This window comes from Lethenteron reissneri, chromosome 25 (genome assembly GCF_015708825.2).
Source record: "Lethenteron reissneri isolate LAM-NWPU_2019-01 chromosome 25, ASM1570882v1, whole genome shotgun sequence".
Classification (NCBI taxonomy): domain Eukaryota; kingdom Metazoa; phylum Chordata; class Hyperoartia; order Petromyzontiformes; family Petromyzontidae; genus Lethenteron; species Lethenteron reissneri.
Genome location: NC_083803.1, coordinates 18520723 through 18547883, shown reverse-complemented (window position 1 = coordinate 18547883; position 27161 = coordinate 18520723). Strand labels below are relative to the sequence as shown.

The 27161-nt window shown below is 45.4% G+C and overlaps 1 protein-coding gene across 3 annotated transcripts in view; it reads right to left on the bottom strand.

Annotated features, from left to right (window-relative positions):
* Window positions 1–3499: 3499 nt before the first annotated feature.
* Window positions 3500–27161, bottom strand: part of LOC133347372 (protein enabled homolog) — a 32231-nt gene continuing 8569 nt past the window's right edge. For 2 of the 3 annotated variants that reach the window (XM_061559617.1, XM_061559618.1), the window contains exons 3-15: window positions 24097–24289; window positions 17486–17717; window positions 16190–16337; window positions 15442–16018; window positions 13961–14078; window positions 11842–12299; window positions 11419–11540; window positions 6846–6906; window positions 6101–6155; window positions 5533–5599; window positions 5299–5371; window positions 5140–5197; window positions 3500–4822 (exon numbers count right to left, since the gene is read on the bottom strand). In XM_061559617.1, the coding sequence (XP_061415601.1) occupies window positions 4785–4822; window positions 5140–5197; window positions 5299–5371; window positions 5533–5599; window positions 6101–6155; window positions 6846–6906; window positions 11419–11540; window positions 11842–12299; window positions 13961–14078; window positions 15442–16018; window positions 16190–16337; window positions 17486–17717; window positions 24097–24289 (2200 nt within the window). In that variant the 3' untranslated portion in view covers window positions 3500–4784. The remainder of the gene's footprint in view (window positions 4823–5139; window positions 5198–5298; window positions 5372–5532; window positions 5600–6100; window positions 6156–6845; window positions 6907–11418; window positions 11541–11841; window positions 12300–13960; window positions 14079–15441; window positions 16019–16189; window positions 16338–17485; window positions 17718–24096; window positions 24290–27161) is intronic. The other variant, XM_061559619.1, reaches the window with a different exon arrangement.

The window sequence follows — 27161 nt, the reverse complement described above, 5'->3', positions numbered from 1 at the left end:
GAGAACCGAACGCGCCGCGACGTCATCGCTCAGCAGCTTTTGCGTGCCGTCACGCCTCTGACGTCATGGCACGTGGAGCGCGGTGCGTCGTGACGTCAAACGCGCGATCATCCGTTTTTTTGTAGAGGGATGACGTCGCAGGGGGGGAGGGAGGTCACAGTTTGCGATGACGTCACTAAATACAAGCGGTCGTCTGCTGCGGGGGCAATGGAATCAGCACAAAGCGTCAGAGTCCACGTGTCGCTTTATCTGACGATCTTGATTTGAAGCTTTCGTGACTGCAGGAATCCACACTTTTTGGTTCTTTGGGTAAAGTCACGTAGGGTATAAAACACCTGATGACGGACCCTTGTGTTGCGCCCGAAACGTCGTCACTTATTTTATACCGACCGAAATAACCAAAGAGTATTCATCTCACCAGCTTAATCGAAAGACAAATTTCACTATGATCACCGTTTCATTGCTTTCATGGCTTTATTTTGGTGAATTAGAAAAGTTTTTGGTCTGGCCATGTTTGTTTGTTGTAGTACGGAGTTAGACTGATGACCTTAATCTAAGTTATCTTGTGGTTGTTGTTTGACTTGCATCCCACTGGGATTTGCGCACACATTGTGGGTGTACGGTGCTTTTCTGCAATATTTTGCTGTCTTCTCTTGGATTTTCGGTTTGCACTTAGTCTGCACATAGTCACTTTTAGATGTTTTCTTGTTCATGTTTTTTGTTTGTTGCGGTTGCACCCGATTCAAGAGCCGAATGGCTCACAGGGCTATACCTAATCAATGAACTTTAAATGAACTGGGCTGCGCTCCTGACTGTTCTCGCACGTCTAGTGGTGGCATTTCCACGTTTACGTGGCAGGGTCCAGGACATCCAACCCACGGGATGAACCACCAATCGCCGACTCTTTCCGACATCGTTCTCGTTTGGGGCAAATGTGCGCAGGCCTTTGTAAATCCACTGCTGGATGAGAGTTTCACCCCCCCCCCCCCGAAGCAGTGAAGGTTATTCGACCATACTTCACCACTTGGTGCAGGTTGACTTCCGGGAGCCGTAGCCATTGCCCACCGTCAGACCCTCAAGCCCGATGACCACCTGTCTGTGCACCCATTCACTTGGTTCAATGTGTACACATCAGGAGGACTGGGGAGACAAAGGCGGCCGCGCGGGGTTGCTGGTCATACCCAGTCTCTCGTGCTGGACCTGAAGAGGCGCTCGCTAAAAGCACTTAACCCCTACCACCTACAAACACACCAAGTCTACACAGATACCCACCCCGCCGTATGTCCTCCGCATACTTTGGGGCAAGTGCCCTTAGCGAGCGCCTATACGGGGCACGAGGGGGTGTTGGTGGCCAGCACCACGCCCGGCCGCCTTTGTCTCCCTAGTGGCGATGTTTAAACATCGAACCATGAGGCCGAGTCGACCTAGGGGAGACGCAGGACCTGGCGTTGGCCGTGAGCGGGAATCGAACTCCTGTTTGAAGGGCAGTACGCTAACCTGCTACAACACCGCTCTCTTACATAGATCGATTCAGACCGTATTGGTCACCCCGTGCCCTTACAAATCTCAACGTTCATCCTACAAAGTCCCATCACAGGGGAGAACAAGTATAACCCGTAAAAACAAAGTTTTTCACTATAAATCCTTTATATGCGTGGCGGCTAGAGTCCTCTCGTCCTCTGGCTTGAGATGGCTGCCACCTATGGGTCAGATAATTGCATGGCACCATTAAGCAATTGGTAATTAAATATAATTTTGTCCTAAAAAGTGTAAAATTTTGGAAAATAATTTTCACGAACATTGTCACGCACGACGAGTCTGTGTGGAAAATGTCAGCTCGATTGGATCACGGGAAGTGGGTTAAAAAACGACCGAAAGATTTGCACGGTCGTAAGCAAGCAAGCGCGCAAGTGAACTTAATATAAAGGATTAAAAAAATACTTTTGTTGCCCGTATTGTAATGGCGGTACGCCGTATGGACCTGAAAACTCAATTTCCCTGTTAAAGAATACAGGCAAACCGTGTGGGTTGACAGGTTTGCATTATTATAATATACTAATTAATTGAAAAATACTTTGTTCATTCTTTTAAATGAGGGATCAAACTAATTTGAAGAATTTGACCCACTAGCCTCCCGTCATATCTAACCAATTATTCACGAATATCATCACACAGGGGACAAAATAATGGACAATTTAGAGGTCACCAAACAAACACGAGGAAGCTTGATTTATACAAAGCTGGTCTAACAGCAAACACGTCATTATAGAAAAGACAAATGAATACCATAATGCCCGACTTTTCAGGCTACAAAAACGAATTTAATTCAGTGGATAATGATGCAGTCAACTAAATCTCCCACAAACCAAGGCCTTAAAAAATATAAATTATAAAACCATAGGTCACTGCACTGAGACTACATGAAGTAACGAATACAAACCAATCGGACAAGTAGATGCTTTTTGCCAAAACTATTCACAGCATTGAAATATATTAAATTAATGGTAAAAACAAATGCATTTATTGTTACTCCAGTATCTGTTGCAACCACCCATCTTAAATCCCATCATATCCCAACCACTCGCCTGAGAATCAGCCAACAAAGTGGATCGAGATCCACGGGTGGATTGCAACAGAGGTCTTGTGGATCTCAGGGCAAATAAGAACACTAAAATAAGTATACAATGCACACACATTTCACTTTTGGAAGATGGAAAATACAAATCTCCGACTAAGAATTCATACCTTAAATAACTAATTTCTACCAATAGATGGTGCTAGTACTTTGTCAGTAGTCTAGTGGTATTTGTAGGTCACAGCATTCTGGTGGAGTTCGGGGCCTGCTGAGATCCACCAAAATGAATCGGTGCTTGGTGTATTGGCCACCGTTGCCTTGGATGCTCCAGAATATTTAAAACTGCTAATGAAAGCTGAAGGCTCAAAATGGTAATGAATTGTTTTTTTATTTATAATACATTTTACCCAGGAAGCAACTCCATGCCAACAACACCAGGGCAAGGCCTGCTGGTGGTCACTTGTTTAAATGCTGTATTAATCAGGCTCATCATTGCTTACTTTTTGAGAGCCAATGATATTTGGTTGTCTCAGAGTAACTTGGTCAAAGGTGTGCACAAAATATTCCTCCACTTGTTAATTCCTCGCAACATAAAGGTTAAGGGGTGAAGATTGGTACAGAGGTCACGCAAAGCCCCTCCACCACGACCAACATGCAAAAGTAACCTCTCAGACAACATCTTTATTAAGTTACTTTAATAAGGTAGCATGCAACTGATAACGCCACACGGTTCACTAAAAGCATGAAAGGACAGTCAGTAGAGTGAAAATTAAAAATCTGTTACCTACGTACAATACACCAAAAAAAAAACTTTATTTGCACGCAAGTTTAACTGCCAGAAACACGTGCACGAGCCTCATGTCGGCAAACTAAAAAAATAGAAACTAAACATTTCATTTGACAAATTTCCAATACCTCTGCGTGAAATTGTATTTTCCGTAAACACCTGCGGCTGCTTAAACTGCAAAAACGTCTAATTGTTATTTTTAAAAATAAAATAGTACTAACGCAATATTTTAACAAAAGCCTGCTTGTGACGGGAGTACTTTGAGTGAAGATACTCAGCTCAGAGCCCCTCATGACACACGACTCGCGCTGCCCGACAGCTGTTTTTTCTTGTAAGAAGAAACGAGTTTTGTTTCTGGTCCACACACAAAAAACAAGCGTTTAGTGGCTTCAACAACGCAAAATGTAAACATCAGTTAGAGCAGTACGTGACTTGTCTATCGTTATTAATAGTTATCTTCCTTCACAGAAACACACATGAAGCGGTGAGCTACAGCAATATTAAAGTGTTTTGGCATGTAACAAAAATTATTTTTTTTGTTCTTTATGTTTTTTTTCCTCTCTCCATAATTTCTAACTAAAGCATGGGTTTTAGAACTTGAAGTGGTGGTTGTGATTTGTTATTGTCACGTGATTAATTTAAAAACTTATAGCGATAAAGTGTGAGTGATTTTTTTATTTACTTTTCTAGTATTAGTGAAATTTGGATCCCGTACATTTCATCAGTGGCATTGCAGCTGAGATTAACGCGCCTGCGCGGAACGTGCCATGCCTGGGCAGTGGCAGTACCCTCGTGTAAGCAGAGAGTGATGAATCGCACCGCCTGACCAGCGCTTTTGCCATCACAGGCCCTCATACCGGCACTTTAAAATCGCTCTCAACTGAATTAAAAACGACTCCGAGTGTACTTATTCAATTACTGTCCCCCAATGGAGTTTGTGATTCTTACGACAATTTAACACGCACAAGCCTACCCCAGCCCTCCCACATTGGACGAGTGACCACCAGGGTACATCTATATTATTATAACGGTATTTATTATTTCCCCAGTCAGGATCAAGGACGTTAGAGGCAGCAGCCTCATTGCAATGCCTTGTGGACCAGGCAAGGCAGGCTTGTTGAACCTGACAGACCTCATGCTTGGGCTCCGCTGCTGCGAGTTGTCCCTGGAACGCTACGGTGGAGGCGACTTTAAATCCGGCTATGCGAAGGGAGGTCAAACTAAGATATAGTCTCCTCCCGCCATGTTGTGAGCTAGCTGGCGCCACTCGCGCAGGGGACATGCGCACGTCCCTGAAACTCCTAAAACCTTCATCTACCCAATCGTGACCTGATCACACCCAGTGGCTGCCAGCGCAACCAAAATTAACCGCCGTCACAATTTGGCACTTTTTGCTCGAATATTCGAGACTCTGCTGCCCTCTCACGACGTGCTGAGTCGGTTGAGCTCCTCTCGAATAACTGGAATAAACAGAAAAAAAACAGACACTTGTCACGAGACTATTTTTAAAAATCTACGACGCAACTGTGTTCACACGCGCTTGCGAGTAAAAACTATATTTGCAATTATAGCAACGTTGTGGGTAAAATAAATAAGGCAGCATAATTCACTGTGATGATCTTTCCATAAATGGTCAAAAATGTGCTGTGAAAGAACCCCTACATTTAACTGAAGTGGCAATTGCATATAATGGAGCAGTGTGCCATTGCAGTAATTAAACCCAGTGCAAAGAAAAGTGTTAATAAGGTTATATTTTCATGAAAAAGTGACATCTCACCATTAATGATCTCTTCTTTGACCTTTTGTAGTTCTTTCCTCATCTCCTCCATTATCTCCTGCAAAGGAAGCATGCAGCGTCATGCACATGGAGGGGTTCTACAAACGCCCAGACAATAGGGGCTCAAATGAGCTATGCATGACCGGCAGCAGCACTCACATGCTTGAGTCGCTCGTTTCCCGTTTCGGGTGCTGCACCATTGGAGGATCCGCCATTGGTTATAGATTTTGTCCTGTGGTGATTTGAACACAACGGGAAGTCGTTAAAGCGTACATCCGATTGGCACAGTTGGCTACGTACGGTGCGAAAGAAGTTCAACAGCATACACGCATAATGTAACACGTCAACTAAACAAAGAGGAATAACCGCAGCTGCTCATCGCATTCTACTCGCCTGGCGATCACGGGGGATTTGTTTCCAGCGACAGCGTTGCTCCTCTCCCATGTCCTCCTGCTCACATCTGTCAAGAGGAGGAAATATTTTCCGTTGTGGTAATTTATCCACCACTTTGCAATAACAATTCAAATAATAATTATTTACAGATCTGATGGATTGAGGATCTACCCAATATGTTAGTGCAGATTGGTGAAAGGGAAGCCCAAACTAGCTCGGATATCAATTGCCACCGATGTTAGAGTGGCCGGTATCAAACTCAGGTCGCCGTGTTCAAAGCATAGTGCGCCAACCAATGAACTACCGCTCCACCCCGAAAATGTTTAAACCATCTACGATCCGAGCTGCTGCATGGATTGCTGCTGACCATGGTATGCAACGGTGGGGCTGAATGTGTCTGCTACATTTAGACTGTGGTCACAGCAGGTCAGAGCACATCCCCCCCCCCACCCCACCACCTCGCCAACTAAGTGCTGCGATGGCTTTCAGAAAAAAAAAAATGACACATCCACTTAAGCAAGGGCCGGGCAGTCGACTAGCTCCGAAGGGACGTGGCTGTTAGATTTACCTGCGGTGCTCACGGGAGTGGAGCTCCTCGCTCCACCTCCAGCCTCCACCTCCTCCTGCATGGATACGCACAAGAACACACAACAGACAACGAGGCAGTGTTGGGGTAACATGTTTCTCGCAATAAGCTAATAAAGTCATGGTGGTACATCATGAGGTGGTGTGTGGCTGGCACGAAGCCTTCCCAGCAGTATTTGTCTCTGGAGTAGTGAAGACGTTGAATGCCACTACTACACCAGGTACTCATTTTAGGCCTCGTCAGCTATGCTCCCCATCTTCATCAACCCACACTGACTGGCGTGGTGAAGTAGGGTCAAATAATCCTCACGATTCGCACGGCGTGAGGATTATTCGTATTGACTAAAGGACTGCACAAGTACAAATTGCCCATGATGTGCATGGTCAGTATTGAACAACGGTCAGATAATCCACTCAAGCTATAGAGTCTGTTTTCAAGTTACTGAATCGAGTTTTTCAGATAACAAGTTTTTGCATGGACAGATGGACTGCTTCTTCCTGTCGATATCAAGGTCATGATGGATGACCCGAAACATCTGGTGTGACACAAAGGGGCTTAGGCACCCATGGACAGACACACACGCACGCACGTTTTCACCCAATAACGTGCGCGCATACACCCCCTACCCTACAACTGTGCAGAGCTGTTCGGCACACATTCATTTAGCCAGCAGCCCTAAGGCTTTGCACATTCATCCGTTTAAGAGATAATGTACTCAAACACCTACCAGTTTTTCATCTTTTGGGTCAACTTTCTCAGACGAGGTCCCCGTTTCGGCAATCCTCCTCCTGGACATGCGAGCAAAAAGAGATGCCGACGGTCATACACATGGAAATACAGATCTCCACGGGCTGTCGGGCGTAACACTTTTAGGCCCCTGGATCACACGGATAAAGACAAAGCACAGTTAATTTCACGAACTTATAAACATACACCTATGTTGTATGGGCATGTGTCCAGAGCCATCTGACCTGAGTTTGAAGCTTCATTAAATGATAAAAACGTTATATTTACATTATGGTCAAATGCACTGCCAGAGCATCCACTATCGATATCACAGCACTGATCCTTACATATAAAACTCGATGGGTGCGATGTGACTCGAGTGCAATATTGAGGTACATGACCCGACCCCAACTATAAATGTTAAATTTCGATTTAAAGCTTTCGTGACTGCAGGGATTCATCTTCTTGGTTCTTTCGGTAAAGTCACGTAGAAGGGAAGTAATAAAATAATAAAAATAAAACATAATAAAACAATTCTCACGACGTTTCGGCTACAACGCAAGCAGCCGTCTTCAGGTGAAGAATGAGACAATGCCAAGCTAGGAGCTTATATATAAGCTGCGTTGGAGGTGGAGGAAAGAGCGCCTTAACAAAAGAATGTGCATGTGAAGAGGAATTTAGCATATTCATGGAAAATGCGTAGGAGGTGGGCGGGGGGGTTTCAAAGTCATATTATGCCCATGCATTATGCAGGATCAACAGCACCAATGGGGGGGGTGCAGGGATTAGCAGTAACAAAGGAAAGGAATGTTAATGATATGTAGCTGCAGTTACTCAACCACCACGTAGAAAACTAAAGTATAAACTACATAAAAAACTAAAGTATAAATAGCATAGCACCATCAGGATACTTACTATACTCTACACTAAGCTGAGTTACTAACAGCAAGTAATACATTACAATTCTACGTCGTAAAAATTATATAATATGCTTCCATCTAAACTTTATTCTATTGCATCAACGAGCATATACCGTACTATATACTGCCAACATTAAATTATATACTGTATTGCTGTAAACCAACCTATATCTTATACATTTAATATAACACTATGTATTATTCTACCCACCCTAATGTGTGTCGAAATGGTTTATTACGTCCTTCCAATGATTGCTAAGCCAGAATCCATCTTCTCGGTTAAAATTGTCTCTGTGTTTGTATATGTGGATCGCCTCATGAACGAATCTCTCATGATAGCCAGATGGCTTGCAGAGAACCTCTGTCTTGGAGAAGTCAATGTCATGTGAGCCCACTGAATTGTAACAGTGATCTGCCACGGCTGAGGTGTTTGTCCTACCGTGTTTCAGGTCTGCCTTATGTTCACGGATGCGGTCCGAGACATGTCGTTTGGTTTCTCCAATGTAACTGCTACCACAGAGGCAACTTAGTTTGTAGACGCCAGGGTACTGTATGTCTGGAACCACATCTTTTACAGACGGGACCAGATCACGGATTTTATGTACTGTGTTGAATCGGACCTGGATCTTGTGTTTAATCAGGATTTTGGAGATCTTTTTTGTGACCCCAGCAATGTAGGGTAAGGTGATGGTCTTGAAAGGCTCCTCAACAGGATCCTTCTTGATGGTTGGAGTGATGGCTTTGCGGATTGTGTAGTCGGAGTAACCATTAGCCTTAAGAGCTTGGCGTACGTGTTTGAGTTCACTGGAAATGTGTTCATGGTCGGAGATGCATTGGGCTCTATGATATAGAGTCTTGATGAGGGAATTCTTCTGGGATGGATGGTGGTGGGAATCCGGTTTTAGATAAGCATCCGTGTGGGTGGCTTTCCTGTAGACAGAGTGGCTCATTGAACCATCAGGTCTCCTTTTGATTAGGACATCCAAAAAGGGTAGCTTGCCATCATTTTCGACTTCCATGGTGAATCTGATGGCTGGGTGTATGGAATTGATGTGGTCGAGAAATTGGTCTAGAGCAGGCCGGCCATGTGGCCAGATGACAAAAGTGTCGTCTACGTACCTCTTCCATAAGGTCGGGCGTAGAGTGGCAGTCTTCATGGAGAAATTTGAGACGGACGCCATCCAGACTGCCACTCTACGCCCGACCTTATGGAAGAGGTACGTAGACGACACTTTTGTCATCTGGCCACATGGCCGGCCTGCTCTAGACCAATTTCTCGACCACATCAATTCCATACACCCAGCCATCAGATTCACCATGGAAGTCGAAAATGATGGCAAGCTACCCTTTTTGGATGTCCTAATCAAAAGGAGACCTGATGGTTCAATGAGCCACTCTGTCTACAGGAAAGCCACCCACACGGATGCTTATCTAAAACCGGATTCCCACCACCATCCATCCCAGAAGAATTCCCTCATCAAGACTCTATATCATAGAGCCCAATGCATCTCCGACCATGAACACATTTCCAGTGAACTCAAACACGTACGCCAAGCTCTTAAGGCTAATGGTTACTCCGACTACACAATCCGCAAAGCCATCACTCCAACCATCAAGAAGGATCCTGTTGAGGAGCCTTTCAAGACCATCACCTTACCCTACATTGCTGGGGTCACAAAAAAGATCTCCAAAATCCTGATTAAACACAAGATCCAGGTCCGATTCAACACAGTACATAAAATCCGTGATCTGGTCCCGTCTGTAAAAGATGTGGTTCCAGACATACAGTACCCTGGCGTCTACAAACTAAGTTTCCTCTGTGGTAGCAGTTACATTGGAGAAACCAAACGACATGTCTCGGACCGCATCCGTGAACATAAGGCAGACCTGAAACACGGTAGGACAAACACCTCAGCCGTGGCAGATCACTGTTACAATTCAGTGGGCTCACATGACATTGACTTCTCCAAGACAGAGGTTCTCTGCAAGCCATCTGGCTATCATGAGAGATTCGTTCATGAGGCGATCCACATATACAAACACAGAGACAATTTTAACCGAGAAGATGGATTCTGGCTTAGCAATCATTGGAAGGACGTAATAAACCATTTCGACACACATTAGGGTGGGTAGAATAATACATAGTGTTATATTAAATGTATAAGATATAGGTTGGTTTACAGCAATACAGTATATAATTTAATGTTGGCAGTATATAGTACGGTATATGCTCGTTGATGCAATAGAATAAAGTTTAGATGGAAGCATATTATATAATTTTTACGACGTAGAATTGTAATGTATTACTTGCTGTTAGTAACTCAGCTTAGTGTAGAGTATAGTAAGTATACTGATGGTGCTATGCTATTTATACTTTAGTTTTTTATGTAGTTTATACTTTAGTTTTCTACGTGGTGGTTGAGTAACTGCAGCTACATATCATTAACATTCCTTTCCTTTGTTACTGCTAATCCCTGCACCCCCCCCTTGGTGCTGTTGATCCTGCATAATGCATGGGCATAATATGACTTTGAAACCCCCCCGCCCACCTCCTACGCATTTTCCATGAATATGCTAAATTCCTCTTCACATGCACATTCTTTTGTTAAGGCGCTCTTTCCTCCACCTCCAACGCAGCTTATATATAAGCTCCTAGCTTGGCATTGTCTCATTCTTCACCTGAAGACGGCTGCTTGCGTTGTAGCCGAAACGTCGTGAGAATTGTTTTATTATGTTTTATTTTTATTATTTTAATATAAATGTTAATTTAAATCGGCGATTTTTGAGGCCACTGCTCCCCACGCCCTGCCCCTTCCCCAGACCCGAAAACACAAAGTTTCCCAGGCCTTAGGAGAGAGCAATCCCCACACTTCTCATGAAAGCAGTGTTATAGCAAGGCACCGCTTCATGTTGCGCATTACCGCGTTGCGTCATACTGATGTTCCCCACACACACACTATCAAAATTTCTCCTGCACACACACACTATCAAAATTTCTCCTGCAAGGTATCCATGCTGCAGACTGCCCCCCCACGCACTCCCCCCAAAATAATTTTGCACCCCCCCCCCTCCGTTCCCCTTCAGGGGGGCAATTCCAATTGGTTGACAATTGCTGATTTAAAGTCTCATGAATGAAGCTTCAATCTCAAGTTGAATAGCCCAGGACACAGCCTAGGAAACTTGGTGGAGTGTAAGAATTCAACTCCCCCATCCCCCATTCACAGCAAATCGTCAATATTTGTTGTTTCAATTTCATTAAAAAATCGATTCGTTAATGTTTCAAATGTAGTCTTGTTTTAATAATTTATAATTTCTATCCGTCTCATTTGCCCAACTGTGTTGATTCCTTTTAGCCGGCATGTAACATTGGCATATACTTTTGCTTATAACTTGTATAAACCGTGAATAATCGATTCTTACACACGTGATTTGATGCATGTATCAAAAGTATACATTTTATGATTCCTGTAAAGCTCCTTGGAATAAGGCACTATAAAAATCTACATAAGATAGCTCATGATCATGTTGAGAATTATCTATATATGGGAGGTCACACCTATTAAAAAACGTGAAGTGATGTCAATGGGAATGAGTGTTGTCGCCTCCCCTGCCGCGTGGAGGTCACTGGACATATCAAGAGATGACAGTACACACCTGCGTGCCAGCAGGGCGCTCATCTCTTCCATGAGGCCACCTCCTACAAGCGGCACAGGCACACGGGACCCCTCCCCTCGGGACGAGCCCGGGCTGGACACGGCCACCCCACCATCTTCGGACTGACATCACCACGCACACAGAGACGCACATCTCCACTTTCGCATTCAACAGACTGCTGGAATAAATGCTCTTATGAAGGCCGGCAGGGCGCACAATGCACACACACGTATACAGGCAAGAGACTGCAAGGTGGCCAGGTGATGATAGAGCAAGGGGGTTTGTGAACCCACATGTGAGTCTTAACCACTGATAAATATGTATTGTGTCTTCTTCGTGCTGCATGAACCACGTTGTCTGCAAACAATGGCTGCCGCAGCTAGAGCGGAGAGAGTCAAAGGGACAGTGAGGAGGTCCACTCACCCGGTAAACCTTGCGAAGGCGCGCCGAGCTTAGGGCAGCAGCCAAGCCCGTCAAGCAGGGCCCGTCCTCAGCCTGTTGCTGCTGCTGCTGGGAGGCGGCTGCTGCTGCTGCTGCTGCCGCTGTGAATCCCGGAAGGGGGGGCGGTGGCGGCGGCACAGGGGTGGCCGGGGGGCACGCAAACACAGACGAGGAGGAGCAGGGGGGTGGAGAAGGTGGCCCGGGGGAGCCGGGCGGCTGGAAGGCGCCTCCGAGCAGCACGGGCGGGGGCCCCGGAGGGGGCGGTGGTGCTGGGTGGGCGGCCATGCCCACCGGGGGCGGAGGAGGTGGAGGAGGAGGAGGAGGCGGCGCAGGGGGCTGTGGGGGGCCGACTCCCGTCAGCTGAGCACCCAGTGATGATGGAAGAGGCGGCGGTGGCGGTGGAGGTGGAGGAGGAGGTGGGGCGCCGGCCGGCAGGAAAACTGAACCAAACGCACACATGGGGGGTGGAGTGCAATTGTAATGCAGCGCTTTGCAGGCAAGGCTGGTGGATCATCTAATGTTCCAAGTTTCAAGAAATTTGCAGCCTATAGTTTTATTGTACATGCATGTGTACATGTAGAGCTCCCCCCCCCCGTGTCAATCACTACAATATAAGTCTATCCATGCCAAGCTGGTTGTGGAGGTTATTACAATACCTCAGCAAGATGGTCAGTGCAGGTTGGCGAGTGCACAGATGTTGCAGTATAGTACAATACAAAAGTGGATTTTACTGCACTGCCCTCTGCGCGAAAACAAAGCCCTGCAGTTGTATTTGTAGATGCAGAATGCATAACGGACACGTTTTTTTTTATAATATTAGGCGCTAATCAATGCATCCATGAAATTCCATCCTTACACCCAACAAACGTGCATCAAATCGTGCATATGAGAATTACTTAATAATCGTAAAGACTATATACCAACTATTTTATAATGTTACACTGTAGACTTTTGGAAAGAGCAAAACTGTACAAACAAATTAGGGAAGAAATGACACCTACAAAAATGCACAAGAATGATGCGACAAAAAAAATCGATTCTTGAATGGAATCACAACCCCCGAATAGTGACGATTCATCCAATCGCTTGGGGAGAGTGAATCATCGGTAGCCTTACAAAAACATTACTCAATCATGAATCGCACGACCGTTTGGAGAAAGAGTCTTGAGATGATCGAGAAGTAACAGTATTTCACTTGCCAAAGAAAAGATGACGATGATCGCTATTGTAAATTACATGCGCAGAAAATGGGGAGTCGTGGCGAAATTCATTTTTCTGAAGCCGCGTGCCCACTTCATGAAACAGTTGCCCATGGAAACAGTTTCATAAGCACAAACACAACAGAAGAGCCTTTTGAAAGCGATCAGCTTTTCATCTCGCCATGGGTTAAATAGGACAGCGATAAAACAAAACAAAATAACCCAACAGAGCTGCACAAGAACATCAAGTCCCCCCTGCGGAAAGCGGTGCTTTCATGGTGCAACTCAAACATGTAAATGTGAACACAACTGCACAGGACTGCTCCCAATCACGTCACAATACCCACATTACAAGTAATACGCACATACAGCCCAAGTGCTGCATTACAACACAGCTTCAATTGTCTAATTTGCAATGAAAAAGAACCAGTTCCTTGATGCATAATTAATTTCTTTTGGGTTAGATCAGCATGGAGGCATATCACGATTTTAACCATAACCCTCCACCACCCGACAGAGGTGGTGCTATTATAATGATCTGATGTTTTCTGTGCCGTTGATGTGGACTGTGATGTGCATTTAGATTTTTCTGTTGCCCATACGTGGGGGTTTGAACATTATGCCCTTTTGAGTGTCTAGAGGAGACCCTAACACGCAGGCGTGTGGCTCAATAGAAAAAAAAATAAACCACCACGAGGACGACGATGATGATGGTAATGATGACGACAAATGCTCAAGAATCTATTCCTGCATGCACAATTCGACGCACGGATCTCGGGCAGTACAAATTGACCGCAACAAGCGAAGAAATCAATCAATGGGGACGTACCGACGAGTCACCCATCGGCACCGCACCTTGCCATGGGGGGGAAGGGGTGCTGGGGGGGGGGAGGTTGGCTTACCGAGTGACGAGGCATCCGGCTGGAAGTCGCCGGCGTCGTCAGCAGAGCCCGGGTCCTGCTCGAGCCCAACGGGCAAGTCCTCTACACCCTCGAGGCCCTCGTCCTCCTCGTCCTCGTACTGTGGACAACACGCAGAGTTTCACACGTCTCACCCTCCATCCCGTGTGCAATAACAATAACCATAATGTAAAAGCTGGATATTAGCGCACCGTATATAAACTTCTGATGCGAGTACACTTTGGATATTAGCACCACTGGCCTTGCTCCAAAGGAGTGTGCTCATGTCCAGATTGTACTGTAATAATAATAATACATCTTCTTGTATTAGGGATTCATCTTCTTGGTTCTTTCGGTAAAGTCACGTAGAAGGGAAAAAAACATAAAAAAAAATCTTATTTATTTACTTTATTATGTTTTCTTATTATTACTTTATTATTTCCCTTCTACGTGACTTTACCCAAAGAACCAAGAAGATGAATCTGGGCAGTCATGAAAGCTTTAAATCGAAATGTAACCATAATGATATTAGCGCACCGTATATAAACTTCTGATACAAGTACACTTTGGATATTAGCACCACTGGCCTTGCTTCAAAGGAGTGTGCTCATGTTCAGATTGTACTGTCGTAATAATAATACATCTCATTTATTCCCCAAGCTTAATTCCTCACCCAATACAGGAATAGCCACGTGACTATGCACAGCATTAACGAGAGGAATACTGGATGTGGTGGTGTGCTTGGCTCAGAAATATGTTACGCGTCGCTGACCCTGAGGGACGTAAAATAAATTAAGCCCCATTATTCGTCACCATTTGCCAAATTACTTTTCCAAATGTCCTTACAAAAGAAGCCATCTTCAGCACCATTAAAGCAATGCTTTATTTGTTTCAATCGACCCACATCGAAAATAAGATTTCTGGCGTACAGACTTAAAGATAATCCAAATAAATGTAGAAACGTACAGATCATATGTGGGGTTGACTCTGGAATGACGGCTGGGTGAATATTACAATTTTAGCAAACAAAACCAAACGGGGCTAGCACGAATAGCACCAATTACCGAGTCTGGTGCAGGACGGTAATTGCACATCACTCCAAACTGGCATTATGGAGCTTTGGCAAAGCTTTATGGAACTGTGGCAAAGCTTTAGGAGGGCACGCATGATGATAATTAGTGTTGAGTGCAGCAGGGTTGTGGTCATCCTCAGCACTACGACGCACAGCAAGTGCGCGCGCATGTATTGATAGAATCCGTGATGGGAAATGGGGGGGTGGGGGGGGAGTCACTCAAACTCAAGTACCTCTCCACATCGCTGTCATAAGCATCTTTTACTTTTCAGCTGCCCTGCATCGATCGGATTATAACTATGATAATAACCATTGTCTCAGGCAAGGTCAATCGCCTAAATGCATACGCAGCGCGCTCACAACAACCGTGCGTTGTAATCAAAGAGGGGGGAGATGGGGCACGTGTGCTCACTGCCGCGTTCTCCTTCTGCTGGGCCTCCAGCCTCTCCTGCTCCAGCCTCTCGTGCTCCGCGTGCTCCAGGCGCTCCTTCTCCTGGCGCTCCCGCTCCTTCTCCGCCCGCTCCTGCTCCACGCGCTCCTCCTCGCGGCGCTCCCTCTCGCGGTGCTCACGCTCCAGTCGCTCCAGCAGCTCACGGTCCGCGCGCTCCATCTCCTGACGCTCGCGCTCCTGCTTCTCCCTCTCCTGCCTCTCGCTCTCGAGCCGTTCCCGGTCCTGCCGCTCCCTCTCCAGGCGCTCCAGACGCTCCAGGTCCTGGCGCTCCCTCTCCAGGCGCTCCCTCTCCTGCCGCTCCAGACGCTCGCGGTCCTGCCGATCCCGTTCTATGCGATCCAGCCGCTCGCGGTCCTGTCTCTCCCTCTCCACGCGCTCTCTTTCCAGGCGCTCCAGCCTCTCCCGGTCCTGTCGTTCCCTCTCGAGACGCTCGCACTCCAGGAGCTCCTGTCTCTCCTGCTCCTGCCTCTCGCGCTCCTGCTCCAGCTCCTTCTGACGTTGCCGCTCCGCCACCTGCAGCTGCCGCTCCTGCATTTGCCTGCGAAGGCCGTGGACGAATAATAACGGTGCCAACAACTCCGTAAAGCCGAGTCGGGAAACGGTACTCAAAATGTCATGGGCCTGATAAACATAGTAACCTCATGCAGGAACAACTGATACAAACCCCGAATCTTATATTATTATATTGAGATACGAACAGGACTCTCACCTCCTCTGCATCTCCAGCTCCAGTGGAAGGGGTCCATTTGGGTGCTGCGGGTGCTGGGACTGCTGTGGGTGCGGTGGGTGCTGGGGATGGGGCGGATGTGATGGCTGATGCTGCGTGCGGGAATTCTGTCGCTGGAGCATGGGTCCAGCTGCAAGTCGCACGCACGCAAGTGCACGCAAGTTTACGCAAGTGTACGCAAGCACAGCGACCAGGAGTGTAAACACACGGCCAAAAAACGCACATCATCGGCAAGAGCTGCAGGTGGCAATGGGTGGCGAGTTGTTAATGGTGTGTTAAGCGACACAAATTCCCTGCGAACACAAGTAGGGCAAATGGGAATATGACCACCGTGACAGGTTTGAGCACACACAAGCCTTTTGAACGCTTTTCAAATAAAGTTGAAAGTATTTTATGCATTGGCTCTTCCACCCACCCGTCTGTCTATAACACTTCAATAAAAGTTGTGTTACGATTAGGAACTCATCCTAGACAAAAGATAAATTGATCAAAGGGTTACCCAAAACTTGAAACAAAACCAGCGGTAAAAAGGATTTACCTTAGCATTTGCACCATAACGTCCCAAGGGAGTGCTTCCCCCCTAACTCCTTTCACCATGACGTAATCGAATGTCAAGTGAATCTCAGGGTGTCCCGCAGTGTGACATTATCTCGTTGTTAAAGCAAATCAAACATCTTGCGAACACAAGCAAGTTTTGACGACGGCAAGTAAAATATATTAAACACCCATCTAATATATCACCACAGATTTGAAGTAGGCACAGCACCCATTAAGGGAAGGATAGTGAAAGGGGTAGTAACAAGTGGCGTGCCTCAACTTGTCGATACGTCAACCCTTAGCGGTTCAGCACAAGCTGTCGTCAGGGACACTTGCGATATCTGGTCAATGCGCGTGTTGGTCTTGCGTGTGCGCAAGTCACGTGTGCGCGTTTCTTCGCGTTGCGAGATCGTCACGAAAGCACGCTGGGTGTGCGGGTGCGCCAAATGCCACATGCACGTCAGTCACGCGTAACCGCCGCTCCTACACACACGCGTGTGCGTGTCGCGCAGAATAATTACCGTGCAAAACGATATCGCGTGAACTAAGACGGTCAACTGCATCGTGCACTTTCATTCTTTAGAAAGGATGTTTACGTTTAGTTTGTTGTCCTTACCCCGGACCTCCGATTTGCACGGATGGCTCCGTACGGTGCGAAAGAAGTTCAACATAGATACATACAGGTTATCTGTGCGTGCGTGCGTGCGTGCGCGTACGCTGGTCGTGCGTGCGTGCGCGTACGCTGGTCGTGCGTGCGTGGCGGGACGTGGGTGTCCCCTCCGCGGCCGTCCTCACCAGGCTCCTGGGCATTCAGCACGTCCAGGGCGTGCATCATGGCGCTGGCAAACACGTGCGCGTCCTCCTTGCTGCCGAAGTTCAGGCCATAGACCTGGCGCGCGTCGCGCCACTGGTGGAAAGTGGGCGTCGCCTGGTTGTACTTGAGGCCGCGGATTATTGCGCAGTTTATCACCACCTGCGTGCCGCGATCGCACATTCGCGAAGAGGTTCATTAGCGGAGGGGAGGGGAACGAAAAACGCAGGTAAAATCGAACGCAAGGCCGTAGTGACTATTTACACGCGAATGCAGCAGTTCATAGCCACCAGACAACTGGTGGTATATTTGGTTGTCAGATCCGTTCCACCATCATGGAAGCAACCTCTGTGGTGTCTGGGTTCGCACACTTGGAAGCACTTCTGCAGGGCTGCACATTTACGTACCTTCTGCCTCCAACCTCGATTGCACTCCTCAATCTGGTTATGAGTCAGGTCTCAAAAAATATATCTCTTCCATGAGGCAGTTTTAAATTAACGATACTAATTTGTTTTTGATATAGCGCCCTCTATGCTGGGGCGTCTCAAAGCACTTTACATCTCATCTCAAACGTCTGGAAGGAGATCTCTAGCGGCAGCTGTCCCTGTGGGCACAACGTGATACAGCTCCTAGCCTAAAAATGGGCATTAGTCTGTCATCAGGGGGTGGCGATTGCTGTGTGTTATCCCAATTGCGGAATTTGCGAGTAATGTTAGAATTTACCATACTTGGACCCTGACCATAGCACAATGGCTTACTCTTTCAAAATACTTCACAGGATCTTTAACATCCAATGTGAAGCAGACAGGGCATAGTATTTCTTAGAAATAAATCCTTAGTATTAATCAGGGCGGCTGCAGATGCGAACCGTTAACCTCTATCACTCGCCTTTTGCCCGTCCAAGGATGGGTGTATTGCAGTAAATCTAAAATTTGCAAGCGAAAAGCAGACCGCGACGTGATATTCATTGCATTAATGCATGTGCAATTTGTAAAAGCGCGGTGACACAGACTTATTTCATTTTAAGGTTATAGTCCCTTGTTCATCAGGACGTCCTTTTTACTTTGAGGTCTCAACAGCGTTACGGAGATCGCGTGACGCGAGGGTTCTGCCTCCTCCCCCCCTCCTCCTGATGCCGACGAGGGGGGAGGAGACGCCTCGGCCACCCATGTGGAGTGACGTCAGCCGATAATTATTATGAATGGGGGGGGGGGGGGGCGTGTCCATTTGGAGAACGTCACCTTATAATGATTATTAATGAGGGGGCTGTTTGATGTGGAGTGACGTCACCTGCTCATGATTATTAATGACGGGGGGGGGGTGTCCATTTGGAGGACGTTATCTGCTCATGATTATTAATGAGGGGGGGCTGTTCGATGTGGAGTGACGTCACTTGCACATTTATTATTAGAGGGGGGGGGAGTACTAAATATTGATTGACGTCCCCCGCTCATGATTATTAATGAGGAGGGGTGGGGGGGGTCCATTTGAAGGACGTCACCTGCTCATGAATATTAATGAGTGGGGCTGGTCGATGTGGAGTGACGTCACGAGCGTTAAGGACAGACATTCATGGGTGATTATAGTCGGTATAAACGGCAATCGTGCTACCACTGGGTCGTGTCACCACCCCAAATAACCATGAAGCTCATGGCAAGAGAGCGTCTGGTCCATGGTTTCATGCCCTACGATCAATATTTGAGCGTATAATTACGCATGCTGTATAGGATGATTGTACGGTGCGCGCATTGGAGTGGTTCCTTGTGGAAAACCATACTGCAAATGCGGCAATCACATGGCTCACACGCTTAAACCTGGACGTATAATATACGCACTTGACCTACGCTAACGACGATAAATTATTACAAATTTTATTATTGTTTGTGCTAAATGGGACAACTCTTCAAATCCATCCACCATGCAACAGTTTAAAATAATCAGCTCATTTATCTTTTAAAATATTTTTGATTATACAAATAATGTAAAAAGAAAAGATTGTGTACTTTCCGTACATGTTATTAATGTTATAATTTTGAAACAAGGGGGAAAAACACTGTGGGGGGTGAAAAAATGCACGTGAAATATTGATACAGTTTCACCAGAGTAATGCAGAGCCACACTTAAGAAGAGATACGGCGAATGCACCCGCGCGTGATTTGTGAGCGAGCCGAGAACGTGACGTAAACCCACAGAGAAACTGGACACGGCATGGTCATAAAAGCATGCTCTTTCCAGTGCGACGCAGTGATAACTTCCAGGTTATAAATTTTAACAACTCAGACCTTACCCCAAGCCACACAGTAAATTATAAATACAAAGTGCTATGGTTGATATTTGTTAATTAGCAAATTGTTTGTACAAATGCTTATTTCATTATGAAAACAAATTAATAAAAACCAAATCCCGGGAAGGAATGTTTGAGGGAAATAAATATCGCGACCAATAAATATTCATAACCAAGCTCTTCTTCACAGTTACCATCGGCAGTACTCCCAAACTGTGCCCCCCCTCCCCCCCTCAGTGATTCAGGAAGGGCTTTCCACACAAAGCAACTATGCTGTTCTATACTGGGACTTTTAGAATGAACAGAGCAAGTTGGTGATTTGAAAAACCATCCCCTCACACCGAGGAAATGAATAGACTTGTATTAATCATGTACAGCCAGTGCTCGAACTGAAACAAAACCATCAACTCGGCAACTAACCCATCCAGCCCGGCTTTTCACAAGCGGCACCCCCTGGGTGAGTGCATACATATATGTAATTCAGCTTGCTGAAAGACTTGTTTCTTTTTTAAATTGCAGAAACATTGTGTTTCATCGGCTTTTTTAGTAAGCGCAGCAGTGGCAAAAATCCAAGACCCTCCACCGCTTGAAGAGAGCAGGGATGATATCGGCAACGGCTGTAGAAATGAAAGGCAGGGGGCCAAGTGGGGATTGTGAGACGGTGGGGGCAGGCGCTGCCACTCCGAGCACCACGCAAAAGGCAGCACGGCCATGCAAATGTTTGAGGTGATAATTGATGATTTTCCCCATTCGAGTCGGGTCGCCCCTGTTAGGAGGCGCGTCTGTTTCTCGGTGAGCCCAGTTTTCAAAGCTAAGCCAGCAGTTTCAAACGCCCACAGCAAGTCACTTCATGGGGCCTGCAGTGAATGATATATATTTAAAGAGGAAATTATAAGGTGCCGAAATACAGATGTCTGTGCAAAAGTGAAATGCTTAAATATTTGCAAAAACCTACGAATGTAACTTTGCCAAACTGCCTGTTAAACAGACCGTGGGTGTCCACTGCGGTTGTTTAGTTTTCTATTGTTTTTGTTGTTGTCCTTTTTATCCAGACAAAACCAGCCACATGAGATGAACGAGGGCAGTTCGCAGATGGAATCAATTTAGTTTAAGCTACTTGTAAAGAGGAAAAAGTAAGACAAAGAGGGGGAAAAGAATAGGGGTTTTTGGATCCAATAAAAAAATGAAATCCGTGCTGCATTCCCCCAAGGTTGGATTTAAGAGACGCAGCACCGAGTGGGAAACAGGAGCCACTCGGAGACACACACACCTAGCACTGCAACATACTTCTGAGATTTAAATATTGAACAAAATAAATCACAGTGAGCGCAACAACAGCACTTTGCTCAAGGGTCCAACTACGCCGTTTCAAATCATGTGACATATGCCGTTTGACTAAATCTACAGCCCTTTGTCAATTCACTGCTGGATAAAGGCCTCTCTATGCCATGTCATTTATAGCGGTTGTTTGACCATATTTCACCACACTGGTCAGTACAAGTTGGTGGAAGGGCGACACCAATTCAGATATCACTGGCCACTGAGCCCCGGCGGCTGGGATCGGACTCTGTCCAGGTCACAGTTGAGAGCGCAGTGCGTCAACCATTGCACCAAGGTCCCAACCCTAAACAGCGTAGGATATTTAGATTTACACAGATATGAAGGGCTGCTCCTTTCACTATTTAAAACATATATGCAATGCATCGTGCCTCACAGCTTTTACACGCCACTGTTCTACGAGCCAGTCCTCCGATCAACCACCTTGTTCCACTGAACAGAGCGACATGCGAGGCAGATGTTCTAAGATAATTAAATAAACCCCACACACCGCTGGGGAATAATACGTGGGATGATGAAGAGCGACGGACTCGGCACACCGAGCGGTAGGACGTATTTTAGGCTTTTTCACACAACAGAGGCGGTCACTGTACGACGCTTGTATTCCCACAGTGAGCGCAGGGTCAACAAAGTCGCCATGACCACCAAATTTTGCACAAATTCAATGTGAGCAACCATAGGGACAAGCCCCATTTTGAAGCACTTTAATAAATAACTGCTTTTAAAAACCCATAACAGTTCACGTTCCAAAAACCACGTCCGTCCTCGTTCTTTCCAGACTGGATCCCTTGGGCATAACAGGAGAGCTTGCATGCACTGTGCTGCCTGCACAGTAATCGAGTTCCTCCATTGCTAAAACCCTCAAGCTGATCTACTACACGCAAGTGTATAACAAACACACACAAGAAAATAAAACCCCTCTTCTTGCATTGCCAGGCCCCCCCCACATCCCCACACCAACCCCCACTACAACATAAGCTTTGCCCGCGTGCCACACTCATCCAAACACCTATGTTCCACTCTCTCCTGGGACCACCCCAGTTCCTTCACTCAAGGTCTGCAATGACCCAGAGGGCCCCCTGCTAAATCCCAGCCCTTCCTGCTCAAGAGTTTTCCAGATCATACAAACACCGTCTGACGAGTTCGTCATCATTTGCAGAAATTATTTATTGTCACCCTTAGGCAACACTCCCAAACTGCACCCGTCCCCCCCAACTCCTCTGTGATCAGGAGGGGCTTTCCACACAAAGCCCCCTACGCATAAGCCAGCAGTAGGTGATGACGACTATAATGAAAATTGTGAAACTGGAAAACTTGACTTAATGTTCTGCTGCTGTCTAAAGTGATACGTTGACAATTTTGACCCTTGGGATCTGAAACTAGGCTGCGTGCTTCATACGCATAAAATAGTGATGTCATTTGGCATACAAAAGTGTGTTTTTTCTGTCTAGAAAACATCTTTTCCGTATTTTATTTCTCCACATTTCTCAACTCAAAGATTTGATAGAAGCTAAGGCCTTTGTAGTCCAAGTCAAAGTTTAGCCGAGTCCGTTAGGTTTTGACACGTCTCTCTTGTGAAATAGATTATTATGTTATCGGGTTCTTATCTGGAAAAATTATGACACCGACTCATTGGGTCAAAGGTAGGACTGGAGTATCATCATGGGACTACATCTCTGACAGGGGTAGGACTGTAACAGGGATGTGTGTGTGTCTTTGGCTTGGTTACGAAGGCTGTCTGTAAAAAGGCTCTCGTCTTCATGGAGTCTAATCTGTGCATGTTAAGACAGCCTTTCGTTCACTGACATGGACATTTTTCGATTTAAAGCTTTCGTGACTGCAGGGATTCATCTTCTTGGTTCTTTCGGTAAAGTCACGTAGAAGGGAAATAATAAAATAATAAAAATAAAACATTATTAAATAATTCTCACGACGTTTCGGCCACAACGCAAGCAGCCGTGCTCAGATGAAGACCATTCAGACGCTGTCTCCCCGACAGACCTGGTCTTCACCTGAGGACGGCTGCTTGCGTTGTGGCCGAAACGTCGTGAGAATTATTTTATTATGTTTTATTTTTATTATTTTATTATTTCCCTTCTACGTGACTTTACCGAAAGAACCAAGAAGATGACATGGACATGTGGGGCAAGCGGCAACTCAACCCATACAGGGCCAATAGTGCCACAGTCTTGAGGCCCAAATCGTTCATGGGCCCTGGGAATGAAAATACGAGTCCGAGTTTGCATGAGTTTGACTGTTACAATGTTTTCTCTTATAACGTTCTAAATGCTGCGTTTTTATTTGTATCACCGGACCAAGTTTACCGTTACGATGTATTCATATCTGACCCAAATTTCCCTTGAAAAAGAGACTTTTAGTCCCAAGAGGCTCTTGGCTCGTAATGAAGGAATTGTATTAACGCATTTTGAGCCTGGAAAATGTGCACTATTGTGAAGTCCTCACTTAATAACCATAAAAAATACGGTACATTATTTTAAACCCAGCGATTAAGAAAAGTTATTTTTCAAGTAAGACTGGCAGAAAAATGGAAAGCTACCTCCATATAATAACTAAATCCACGTTGCACGATCCAACAAAATTAATGAAACCGCACCAATCAAAAGTGGAGAGGCATCTAAAACTGGAAATCCATTCAAAATAAAGAATCTGTAGCAAACATCACAAATAATAAACAACTTTGAGAAAAAGCACAGTTACACCGACACTTTGTCACTTCCCACCCTCCTCCTCCACGCTCGTCCTTTCTCCACCGCCAGGCTCTACCACCCGCCACCCTTCCTCCTCCGTCACACTCCAGCACCCTTCCTCCGCCACGCTCCATCACCCTTCCTCCTCCGCCACGCTCCATCACCCTTCCCAGTCGCAGGGCATGTGCAATCGTGACATCATGCAACTCACCTGGTGGTCCTGGATTTTGCGCCCGACGACGCGGAAGGTGTTGTTGCCCGTGTGGTGGTAGATGTGCACACGGCTGAATCCCAGCGAGCCTCCCGACGGCACCCACTTCTTGTTGGTGTCGTCGTAGATCATGACGGAGGCACGGGCCTGGCAGATACTCTGCTCGCTGCTTGGGGGGGAATGGGCAGAACCGCTGGGGTTTGAAAGACAGGGACCCCCCGCACCCGTGTCAGCTTTTGGCACTTGGGACAACAAACGTAACTACAAATTCCAGCACGACGCCTGAAGTTTAATGCTCCCCCCCCCCCATATCCACACTTAGGAGGTAAAACCAGCCCTGTAGGATTGTAGGGGGCTCTAAGATGAGCCACCCTTTGTCGAAGGTTCAGCAACTCTGATAAGCACGGTTGGCTACGTGCGGTACAAATTAAGCTTGACATACTTACATACAACCGCTATTTTAAATTCCTGGAGTCAAGTAAAAATAAATGTTGTACAAAATTTAAAACACGTGGTAGTTTTTTTTAAATGATCTTTCTTTGTCTATATTGGGGATAGAGCCAGAGCAGAATGCACGATAGACTGAAGCAGATCGTATCGTTATATGTTATGCTTAGGGTTCAACATGTGTCAAGTTTGTGTAACTTGTGTTGCACTCCCACCCCCTAACTTGTTGTATGCCTCCCCATTTCAACTAAAAAGTCTACAGGCCTGGGTCAAACCAATAAACATACCATGCAATTTCACGTAGAGTACTTGTACAGTATTTAAATGGTCACAGTAAAATAAACGTGTACATGTACAGCTCTGTTGTCAATCCACTGCTGGATGAGGGCCTCCCCATGGGTCGTGAGGAGTATTTGGTCATACTTCACCATGTTGGGTCAGTGCGACTTGGTCAAGGCAGCGAGCACAGATGTGGGAACATAGATGTCAAGTACAGTATAACAATAGATGTATATGCACTGCCCTCTGCTGCCGAGCACGTCGTAACTTAAATACGATTATCTTCTTGGTTCTTTCGGTAAAGTCACGTAGAAGGGAAGTAATAAAATAATAAAAATAATAAATAATAATTGTATTACTTCCCTTCTACGTGACTTTACCGAAAGAACCAAGAAGATGAATCCCTGCAGTCACGAAAGCTTTAAATCGAAAATTAAATACGATTACTTTGAGAAAAATCAGTGTTCCCATTATTCATGAATGCTCATTATTCATTAATCATGAGAAGCATCACTGAAGCTTCAGATGATTTCCCCCGAAGGGTCCCAATAGGATATTTGACCCCATACAGCACAATACTTATGCCAACTAATACAAGAAAGAACTCCTCTAATCCACGGCACTATTACCCATGGCTCCTATTATCAGTGGAGGCTATAGAAAACCTATCTTTGGCCCTAATTGTTACTATTATGCGCGATTTTTACCTATAATGCATAGCAATCTTGCTTACCGATGCTCATGATCTTTTCATGGACAACAGGAGATACGCGGCAATAACAAGAGATACGCGGCAAAGAAAGGGAAACAAACAGATACAGAGAATCACAGAGATAGACACACAAAAAGGAGACAGAAAGACACGAAGACGCCATTACTATTATCTGTGATTTTTTTTCACAAACAAGAGAAGTCGTCTGGCAAATTAATCTTATAGAAAGTATCCTATTATCCGTGGGTTTTCCATAATTTAGAATTAACCACAATACTTGTGGTCAGAATGCAAATCAAAAACACACTCTGACAATATATGCATTGTCTTTGAAACTGATTGGTATTGTGGTTAATGCAGACATGGTTCCTTGTAAAAGGTTTCAGTTTGGTGTTTTAACATCTTAACACAGCTGTTTTGTTGCCAGAAAAAAGGGGAAAACCTATTCTCATATTTTGGTACTGGCAAAGGAGGTCCCATGATGTAGATGTTCCATAATTATTAGCCTACGGATAGGAGGTGTAAACTTATGGATATCACCACGGATCAGTGTTCTCCTGTGCAAGCATGACGCCTCTGCACATGATGATTATTGATTGTGCTTCATTTGGAAATGGGCATAAATAGATGACCACTCCTGCCTCCAAGACCCATGGGTAGTCTCAGTTTCCATATTTATCACAATCGTTAGTACAGCGATACTTGTGTGCAGGTTACATGCGTTCGCAATTGTTTGCCCGAGGAGAGGTCAGAATGTTTAGACAATTAATCATTTAATAAATAACAATCACACAGACCTAATACCAGACTTATTTTTCAGATTATTAATAAACATGACCAACTTATAAATAAATCCCAATATAAACTGAATCGGTACGTACTCTGAATATCCCTTTATAAACGTTGACAGGCCTCTATACATGCATTATTGCACATACGTACAGAATAAATTCATATATAATTAACTACTCCCAAAATGAAAAATTGTTTGCAAGGGCTACAAATCGAAGGTTGTAAGTTATTTGAAGAATTTTCAGTAACGATTTTCATTAATTCATCTATTAATACATGACTGCATCTAATATTTATTCTGGTAGATATATAGTAATACATATTTTTCAAATTCTAATTCAAGTGTGTTATCAGAATCATTGAGTGTCAATTCATAACTCTCAGAGCAAGCAGTATGTCAAAAGAGATCAACACTGCTTATGGGATTCCCTTTATGTGACCTCTAACTCAGACGAGGATTGCTACTGCTCTCTCTCTCACGCACATTGCGAGAGGGGTGTGCATCACGTGGCCGTAGCACTTCATTCTTTTTTTTTTATATTCCCAAAGATGAACTTTCTTAAAAAAAAATAAGTAACAGTTTTAATATTCTTGGTTCTTTCGGTAAAGTCATGAAGATGGGAAACGATAAAATAATAAAAATATAAAACAATCAAAAACACAGCAAGAACATTTTCTTGCTGTGTTTTTCACATCTGATGATGATTGCTTTGTGTTGCAGTCGAAACGTCGTGAGAATTTAATTGTTTTATTTTATTATTTTCCTTCTACGTGACTTTACCGAAAGAACCGAGATTATGAATCCCTGCAGTCACGAACGCTTTAAAACAATTTC